The 9,450-nt window shown below is 44.8% G+C and overlaps 2 protein-coding genes across 2 annotated transcripts; both read right to left on the bottom strand.

The window, feature by feature from the left end:
• Nucleotides 1-856: 856 nt before the first annotated feature.
• Nucleotides 857-2,494, bottom strand: LOC140522550 (mas-related G-protein coupled receptor member X1-like). The gene is made up of 2 exons (XM_072637955.1): nucleotides 1,488-2,494; nucleotides 857-998 (listed from the first exon to the last, which is right to left on the bottom strand). Exons 1-2 carry the CDS (start codon nucleotides 2,492-2,494, stop codon nucleotides 857-859), a joined length of 1,149 nt encoding a protein of 382 aa, XP_072494056.1.
• A 5,277-nt stretch (nucleotides 2,495-7,771) lies between these two features.
• Nucleotides 7,772-8,746, bottom strand: LOC140522549 (mas-related G-protein coupled receptor member X1-like). The gene has a single exon (XM_072637954.1). It carries the CDS (start codon nucleotides 8,744-8,746, stop codon nucleotides 7,772-7,774), a length of 975 nt encoding a protein of 324 aa, XP_072494055.1.
• Nucleotides 8,747-9,450: the final 704 nt, after the last annotated feature.

Below are 9,450 nucleotides of genomic sequence, written 5' to 3'. Positions count from 1 at the left end.
TAAAGTGATTCATCATTTTATTATTTTAAAATTTTTATCAATATGTTTTCTTTTACATCATTTTAATTGTTTGATAGCATACACCCTCATTCAGAGTCCATTATTAAGGTGAAAGAATAAAATAGAAAGAGAAAAATACTTCAGTGTGACTAACCATCATATGAATTGGGTAAAGAGTATACACAGCTTTCCACACTCAGTCACCCACCTGTGAAAAAGAGGGAAGGAAATGAAGCTGTCTCTGTATTATTTTTGTGTGTGCCAAAGTTCACAAACCACTGGGGACATTGTAACTGCTGGAATCAAATGTGCTGAGTATGCATGTTGTGTGACATGTGTCTGGTGTGTGATATGTATGTGTGTGAGATAATGTGTCCCCTTCCCTTGCTTTGGTTTCATTAGGGTGCACCTTGTCCTACAACACCCATACAATAACTGCTCTCATCAGGAACTGGGTCATGCAGAGTGAGAGACTGGAATAGAGAGACTCACAGAAACACAGAGACTCAGAGAGATGGAGCCCTGGAGAAACAGACTGGAAACAAGAGAGGAAACTGAGCCTCAGTCTTGACCTTTGATGGAGAGGAGAATTTGACTGAACTGTGGGAGGGAGGAGGGGAAAGGAGAACAAGCAGGGAATGGAGGGGACCTGGCTGAGCTGGAATCTCCCCTTTTTAAAGGAGGAAGGGGAACAAGACCTGAGGGGATCTTGTGGATCAAGCCCGAGAGAAGACAAGGTGGAGGAGCATGGCCCACAGAACGCTGAGGAGTCTGACCCCTGACTGTCTTCATTTAGAGATTCACAAGGAGACGATAGGGAGACATGTGACCTTAAAGGGATATGTTTCTTCTTCCTCTACTCCTCAGAAGAGGAACAGTGGACATTTGGTGGAATAGCCTTCCTCTGGGCTGGTGACACGTAAGGCTCTGGATCTCCCTCTCCAGGTAAAGTAGCCTCCAACACGCTAGGGGGCTCCAAAGTGCACAGAGCATTAGGCCTGAAGTCAGGAAGATTTGAGGTCAAATCCAGTCTCAAGACACTTAGTTGCTTTGAGAGCCTGGGCAAGTCACTGAACATCTGCCTGCCTCAGTTTCTTCAAGTGTAAAATGGGGGTCCTGAGAACACCTATCTCCCAGGTATATTGTGGGGATTAAATGAACTATTCATAGCACACTTAGTACAGTGCCTGGTACAGTTTTCTTGTACAGTCATGTGATTCTTTGTCACCCTATCAGGGCTTTTCTTGGCAAAGATACTGGAGTGTTTGGCTATTTCTTTCTCTAGCTCATTTTACAGATGAGGAAATTGAGGCAATTTGAGTTAAGTGACTTGCCAGATTTGAACTCAAGCCTTCCAATTCCAGGCCCTGGAGCTCCATCCCCTGCGCTTCTCACCTGCCTGGCATACAACAGACACCTAATATGAACTTGTTCATTACTTAGAGTTCAAAACCTACATAAGGGATAGAAGGGGAATATTAGCTTGCCTCCTGAGGAAGTGGGAAGGGGACTGCAGCTGAGGGGGAGGTCTCTTTCCAAGGACTGCAGCATCTGATGTCTCCTGAATGTTGGGGTGGGGAGTGTTCCTCATCCCATCTTCCAACTCCTGCTGATCCCCCAGGGCCCTCTGCAGAACCACACTGAGTGGCGCCCTCCTTTTATGACTTTGGCTGCCCTCGAAGAAGTAAATGAAGGGGTTCGCCCTGCTGTTCACACTGGCCAAGAGCTCACAGAGGCAATAAGACTTGAAAACTTCGCCAGAGCGCAGTAGGAAATCCTCGATCCCCATGGGCAGGCCACAGAGCAGAAACACGAGGACCGTGAGCAGGACGAGTACATAGAGCCTGGGAGGCTGCCGGCGCTGGGAGCTGCACTGGACCCACAGCAGCAGAGTCAGGCTGGTCCCACACAACACAAAAGTGAAGAGGATGAACCACACGACCTCGATGATGAAGAACTCATGACAGAAATGTATATACACACAAAAACAAACGACAAAATCCGTTACCCCGACTAGGCTGGTCAGAGCCCAGAGGAGAGTGCACATAGCGGCAGACGTGTGCTTGGGGAGGTGACATTGGTACCAGATGGGGAAGAGCACAGATAGACAGCGCTTGGTGCTGATCCCAGCCAGGAGGCTCAGACCCAAGTTGTAGAATATGTATCGGAGGTACTTCCTTACTATGTACATGAAAAAATCATGCAATGTAAGTATGGAGCTCAGAAGGGAGAAAGAGAGAAAGAGGGAGTCGGCCCCAGTCAGGTTGAGGACGTAGACGGAGAAGGGGTTCCTCTGGATGCGGAAGCCCAGGAGCCACAGAACGATGCTGTTCCCTACCAGCCCAAGTACGGCAATGAGCACAGGCAGGATCTCAATCGAGGAATCCAAATGAAAATTTCCAGAATTCACAAGAACTAAACTCTCATTTGCATTTCTCTCTGTTCCATTGCCATGAACATATTCCCACTGCTCAGGTATGGGGCACACAGCCATGGTAGTTGGTTCCAGTCCCAGGAAGCCCTGGTCCTCTCAGAAGCCCTGGGGACAGAAGACACAAAAGGGCATCAGGGACTTTTCCAGAGATTTACTCCCACCTCCACCTTGAAGAGTTAGTCTCATCTTTCCCTCTCCCTCTTTGTAGGGTGTAGCTAGGTGGCGCACAGGGCACAGAAGTATGGACCTAGAGTAAGAAATGACTCGAAATTTAGTCTCAGACACAAGTGAGAGAAATGATTATTTCACTCACATTAATAATCAATTATTCAATGAGAATTAAGACTTTCTGTTCCTATTTCTTCATGGAGAAACCCATTCCCTGTAGGTTATTCAGTCAGTCTCTGAAGGACATTGCTGATGGATGAGATCCTGGTATAGGTTTTTTGATCACGGGTGGAACACCACCCACCTAGAAGATTGTACAAAGAGAATCTCACGTAGCTATGATTCTTACTGCACCATTCCTTGTTCATTGGCTGGGTAGAGATGGACGCCTTTGTCCAGATACCTGGAGGAAGGGAGAGCTGAAGGTTTTCAGCCCACATCCTTGTCCACCTCCTCACTGATTTGTAACCAATTAGAGTTAATTTCCACCCTCTGCTACACCCCCTTTTCAAAGATTTTTGAAGCATTAAATGCTCTCCAAGGACACCTTTGACTTCCAGGGAGATCATGACTTCAATCTACTACTTGCTTGCCATAGTTAATAATTTGGCTATTAATTGCCCAGAAATCATGTCTCTTGGATTTTCATGAATCACATTAACTGTGTGACCCCGGACAAGTCAGTTAGCATCTGCCTCTCTCAAGCTCCTCAACTGTAAATTGGGGCCATTTATTATAGCACCAAGCTAACGATTCCTCAGAGAATGAAATGAAGTTGTATTTGTAAAGTATTTACCACTGTGTCTAGCTCATAATAGGCCCTTAAGAAAAACTTTTTTCCATTTTCCCTTTGCCCCTTCCTTTTGTTAAGATGTGACAGTGATGTATAGAAATGAGTCTTCTGGAGAAGCTTGGGGGGACACTTTTCTCTCCTTCTCTGACCACTCTTCCTTTTTCTCTCTATTCTGTACTTTCTTTAGTATATGGGATATTTAGTATATCCTTCTGCAACCTATGTGGACAGGTCTAAGGTGGGCTGAACCACTTAATTCAATGCAATACATATTTGTTTATTCATTTAGTGTGTGTATGCATGCATTTATTTCTTAATTCACCTTTCTATTAATTAAGTCATCCATTTATTCATTTATATTTTAAAATTTCTATCAATACTTTTCTTTCTATGCAATTTTTATTCCATGTACTGTCTACACATGCATTCAATTATTAAAAAATCAAAGAATAAAAAAAGAAAACAAATTTCACCACAACATTCCTTCATATGAACTGAATCCAACAGTATATTACATAATGTCCCATATCCACAGGCACTTACCAGTGGATGGGAGGGAAGGAAATGCAGTTACCTATTTAATGTTTTTCTGTGCCAAACTGCCATAAATATTTGTTAGATACTTGTTCTTTTGAGATCCTGGGCCCAGAAATATTTTCACCACTGGGCTTGTTGCTGGGAACACAAAGGCAATGAAACTGTCCCTGCCCCAAAGTAGCTGATATTGTACTGAGAGAAGGCAGAGAGGAGCAGGATGCAGCAGCAGCAGCAGCAGCAGCAGGTCCTCACCTCCTGCCCAACCAGGTAACTGACCAGTGCAGGTGTCCAGACTGTTGGTTGTTGTGGCTTCAGCTTCTCTTTACGGACAAATGAGATGCTTTTGAGTCAAATGCCTTTGAAAAGGTGGGTCTATTAATCCAAACTGAGAACAGGAGAAGATCAAGTAATGTTGAAATCAAGGAATCACCCACCCTGAGCCAGAGTCTGGGCCCAGAGGATGAGGAACAACAACTTTCATACCCTTGAGCTGTATGGGCTTCTGAAGCACTCCAAACAAAACTCTCCCTCTCTGTTGGACACTATTTTAAAAATTATCTGAGGGATGGAGGCTGCTTCTGTCTCCAAGGGAAAAAGAAAACATCCGAATACAGCAGCAGAAATGTCTGCAGTCCCCTATTTACCTAAGCAATTTTCCAGCTATGCACATTGAATAGATCAAGGCAAATGTATAAGGAAAGAATTAAACTCACAAAGAAATCTTCAGAAGATCCAACAATGTCAAAGAATTACAAGGAAAGGTCCCAGATGGAGAATGTCCCTTTTTCCTCTCCAGATTCCTGATGACTCCTGTGTCTGGTCCTGCTGTTGATGCCTGTAACTGGCCTTCTCAGGAATCTCCTGGCCAGACCCTGGGGCATGAGGGGTGGGATAGGGGCAAGATTCAGGAAAGTTCCTCTCTTACCTTTATTTTCCCCTCCCTCTTCTCCCAAGTATATAGGCCTGGGAAAAGTGATTTTCTATTTGCTTTCAGGCACCAAGGGTGGGGATTTCTCAGAATGTGACCTCAGGCCACGAACTTCCCAAAGTCTTCAAGTCCGGAGAAAGTTTCCTAAATGGTATTTCTCTGGTAATGACTTTGATTCTCTTTGAATACCAACCAGCACTCAAGGGCATTAGGGTAATTACTGTTGTATTGGTGTGGTCCATTTTCTCCAGTCCAGTGGTCTTCCCATTTTCATTGGGTACTTATCAGTCTTGGTTCCTCAAGTAACTTAAGGAACAAATAAGCCCTGTAGGCCACCTTGCTCATTATCTCCCTTTCTAGCTCTCACAGAACTTTTCTGAAAGTGAAATTTTATAATCTGCTTTTGGTTCTGCTGTCCAGAGAGTTCCAAAGACCTCAGATTTCCATAGACAACAGGTGGGTATTGGAGTGAGGCTTGGACAGGCAGAAGCCCTGGATTTTGAGGTTCTGATAAGGAAAAAAAGGATATACACTTAGAAGGACATAAAATAATTATATGTACATATATTTTTGCTCATTTGCAAATGATATACATAAGATATATATGTATATACCTATAGGAACATATGGGAGTTCATATACATGTATATACACTGTAATATGTATGCATATATATTCAAATTTACTTACATACATGCATATATTTTTGTTTTTTCCAGGCACTCTTAAGCTAGCATCCATGAGTAGTTTTTGGATATTCTGTCACTTTGGAGGGAGGGAAATTATCTTTCTTTTCATTAACTTCTACTTACCTCTGTCACAAGCACTCCTGCAGGCAAGCAGAGATAAAAATGCTTGGTCAGTCATACCCAAGAGTAGAAACTTATATTGGTCCTCTCACTCCTTTTAGGGTCTCAGGTTTTTTCCTTTTCTATTCTTTCTTTACAACCTCATCTTTAGGAAGGGATCCTCAGTGACAGAGAGATGGAGTGACACTTCCCCAGTCATTTGGAATCCATAACACTATATTCCTGGGAAATGCATTTACAAGGCACATCATGATATAATTAAGAGAGTAGTATGCTTGATCCCAGAAGAGATTTGCATTTGAATCCTTCACCAACCCTGCATTTCTAGATGACTGTGGGTGCATCACTTTCCTTGTTTTTACTTGGCTTTACTCTTGAGTCCAGTGAAGGTTCTTCCATCAAGCACTATTTTGTGAAACACATGCTAAGAGCCAGTAACTCTCCTAGCTGTTGGGGATAAAAACACCTAACAGAAGCTTCCTGTACTCTCAAAAAGCTTACAATAGAGTTGGGATTAATGAATATAGTATATATTGGTGTGTTGAGAACAATGCATATACAGAATATAAATGAGTGAGAGTTGTATAAACATGTAGACATGGTTCAACGGGGACATGGATAGATATGATCTGAGGTCAAGTTTACATCTGCATAGAGCAGGAGATGGGTCATCCTGACACTCCCTGCACACACAGAGATGAACAGAAATAGTGCATAACAGGTAAGTCATTTGTCTAAGTAAAAGTCAACAGAAATCAGAGAAGTTCTATAAATGAGAATATGCCAAAGAGAGGAGAGGAGAGGAAGAGAGGAAGAGAGAGAGAGAGATATGTGTGTATGTGTGTGTGAGTTGATGTGTCCCTTTCACCTGCTTTGGTCTCATTAGGGTGCACCCTGTCCTATATAACACCCTTACAATACTTGCCCTCATCAGGAACTGGATCATGCAGAGTGAAAGAAAGACTGGAATAGAGAGAGTCACAGAAACATAGAAACACAGAGACTCAGAGAGAATGGAGCCCTGGAGAAATAGACTGGAAACAAGAAGGGACGCTGAGACTCAGCCTTGACCTTTAGAGGAGAGAAGTATTTGTTTGAACTGTGGGAAAGGGGAGAGAAAGGAGCACAAGCAGGGAATGGAGGGGACCTGACTGAACTGGAATATCCCGCTTTTAAGGTGGGGGGATGGGGAACGATGGGAAATGAGCCTGAGGGAAACTTGTGCATCAAGCCTGAGAGAAGATAAGATGGGGAAGTATGGCTTCCAGAATCTCGAGGAGTCTGACCCTTGACTCTGCCTTCATTTACAGAGATTCACAAGGAGAGGACAGGGACCTTAGATGACGTCTTTCCTCTTCCTCTACTCCTCAGAACAGAGGCAGTGGCCATTTGATGGAGTAGCCTTTCTCTGGTCTGACGACACATGAGGTTCTGGACCTCACTCTCCAGCTAAAGTAGCCTCCAGCACTCTAGGGAGCTCCAAAGTATACAGAGCATTGGGCTTGGAGTCAGGAAAATCTGAGTCAAATAGGGTCTCTGACACTTGCTTGCTTTGGGACCCTGGACAAATCACTGAGCCTCTGCTTGCCTCAGTTTCCTCAAGTGTAAAATGGGGGTCATGAGAGCACCTACCTCCCAGGTATATTATGAGGATTAAATGACTCACTTGTAAAGCACTTAGTACAATGCATGGTATAGTCTTGTAATTTGGTCATGTGATTCTTTGTGACCCCCATCTGGGCTTTTCTTGGCAAAGATACTGGAGTGCTTGGCTATTTCTTTCTCCATCTCATTTTACAAATGAGGTAATTGAGGAAAACAGAATTAAGTGACTTGTCTGGGTCACATGGCTAGCAAGTGTCTCAGGCCGGATTTGAACTCAAGTCTTCCAATTTCAGGCCCTGGAGCTCCATCCCCTGCACTTCCCACCTGCCTGGCATACAGCAGACACCTAATATAAGTTTGTTCATTACTTAGAGTTCAAATCCTACATAAGGGATAGAAGGGGAATATTAGCTTGCCTCCTGAGGAAGTGGGAAAGGGGCTGCAGCTGGGAGTGGGCGGGCTCTTTCCAAGGGCTGCAGCATCTGAGCATCTTGTGCTTAGCCTTGAGATGATGTCTCCTGACGGTTGGGATGGGGAGTGTTCCTCATCCCATCTCCCAACTCTTGTTGGGACCCCAGGGCCCTCTGGAGGACCACGCTGAGCGACTCCCTCCTTTTATGACTTTGACTGCCCACGAAGAAGTAAATGAAGGGGTTCGTGCTGCTGTTCACACAGGCCAAGAGCTGACAGAGCCAACAAGGCTTGAAAACTTTGTGGAAGCTCAGTAGGAAATCCCCGATCCCCATGGGCAGGCCACAGAGCAGGAACACGAGGACCGTGAGCAGGATGAGGAGGTAGAGCCTGGGGGGCTGCCGGCGCTGGGAGCTGCACTGGACCCTCAGAAGCAGAGTCAGGCTGGACCCACACAACACAAAAGTGAAAAGGATGAACCATAGGACCTCGATAATGAAGATGTCACTACAGATGTGGTGACTATAGACATAAAAACAAACAACAAAATCTGCTACCCCGACGAGGCTGGTTAGAGCCCAGAGGAGAGTACACACAGCGGCAGACGTGTGCTTGGGGCGGTGACATTGGTACCAGATGGGGAAGAGCACAGATAGACAGCGCTCCGTGCTGATTGCAACCAGCTGGCTCAGGCCCAACATGTAGAACGTGTATGTGACGTAGATCAATACTTCGTACGTGAAAGAATAATAAAAATAGCTAGCAAATTCATGTATGGAGAGCAGAAAGGAGCAACAGAGGAAGAGGGCGTCGGTCCCAGCCAGGTTGAGGATGTAGACAGAGTAGGGGTTCCTCGGGATGCGGAAACCCAGAAGCCACAGGATGATGCTGTTTCCCACCAGCCCAAGTATGGCAATGAGCAGAGAGAGCATCCGCATCCAGTCACTCAATTCAAATTCTCCTAGAGTCTCCACCCCAGGAACTAAACTTCCATTTGCATTTGTCTCCGAAGCATTGTCATGAACATATCCCTGCTGCTCCGGTGTGGAAAACACAGCCATGGTGGTCAGTCCCTGCCCCAGGAAGCCCTGCTCCTCTCAGGCGTCCTGGGGACACAAAGACACAGAAGTACATCAGGGATTTTTCCAGAGATTTACTCCCATCTTTACCTTCAAGAGTTACAGCTTCCTCTTCCCTGTGCCCTCTGTAGGGTGCAATTAGGTGGCTCCACAGTGCCCAGAGTGCTGGACGTAGAGTAAGAAATGAGTTAAAATCTAGTCTTAGACAATTAGTGGTGACAGAAATGATTATTTCACTATTAATAACCAATTGTTCATTTAGTATTAAGACTCTCTTCCTATTTCCTCATTCAAGAAACCAGCCCCCTGTAGGTTATTCAGCCAATCTTTGAAGGACATTTTTTTGATAGATGAGATTGCCCAGATCTCCAGGGTACATTTTTTTCCATCTTGGGTGGAACTCCACTCAAGTGGAGAATTTTGCAAAGAAAACTTTATGTAGGTGGAATTCTTAACCCATCATTGTTCAGTACAGATGGATAACTTTGTCCAGATGACTAGAAGCAACTGAACCTCCTCATGTCCTGAGCAGGAGGAGCTGAAGGCATTCAGTTCACCTCCTTGTCTACCTCTTCATTGATCATCAACCAGAGTTGATTTCCATCTTCCCTCTTCCAAAGACTTTTGAAGCATTCAGTGTTCTCCAGGGGCATCTTTGGCTTCCAGGAGGTCCACTGATCTCAATC

Source organism: Notamacropus eugenii, chromosome 2 (assembly GCF_028372415.1).
Source record: "Notamacropus eugenii isolate mMacEug1 chromosome 2, mMacEug1.pri_v2, whole genome shotgun sequence".
Classification (NCBI taxonomy): Eukaryota; Metazoa; Chordata; class Mammalia; order Diprotodontia; family Macropodidae; genus Notamacropus; species Notamacropus eugenii.
The sequence above is the reverse complement of the archived record's forward strand: the minus strand, read 5'-3'. Positions and strand labels throughout refer to the sequence as shown.

Excerpts from the sequence above, each read along its gene's own strand:
- LOC140522549 (XM_072637954.1), bottom strand. The coding sequence starts at position 8,746 with ATGGCTGTGTTTTCCACACCGGAGCAGCAGGGATATGTTCATGACAAT.
- LOC140522550 (XM_072637955.1), bottom strand. The coding sequence starts at position 2,494 with ATGGCTGTGTGCCCCATACCTGAGCAGTGGGAATATGTTCATGGCAAT. Across the intron at positions 999-1,487 it reads CCTTCCCACTTCCTCAGGAG|GCCTAATGCTCTGTGCACTT; the intron begins GCAAGCTAATAT and ends TCCTGACTTCAG.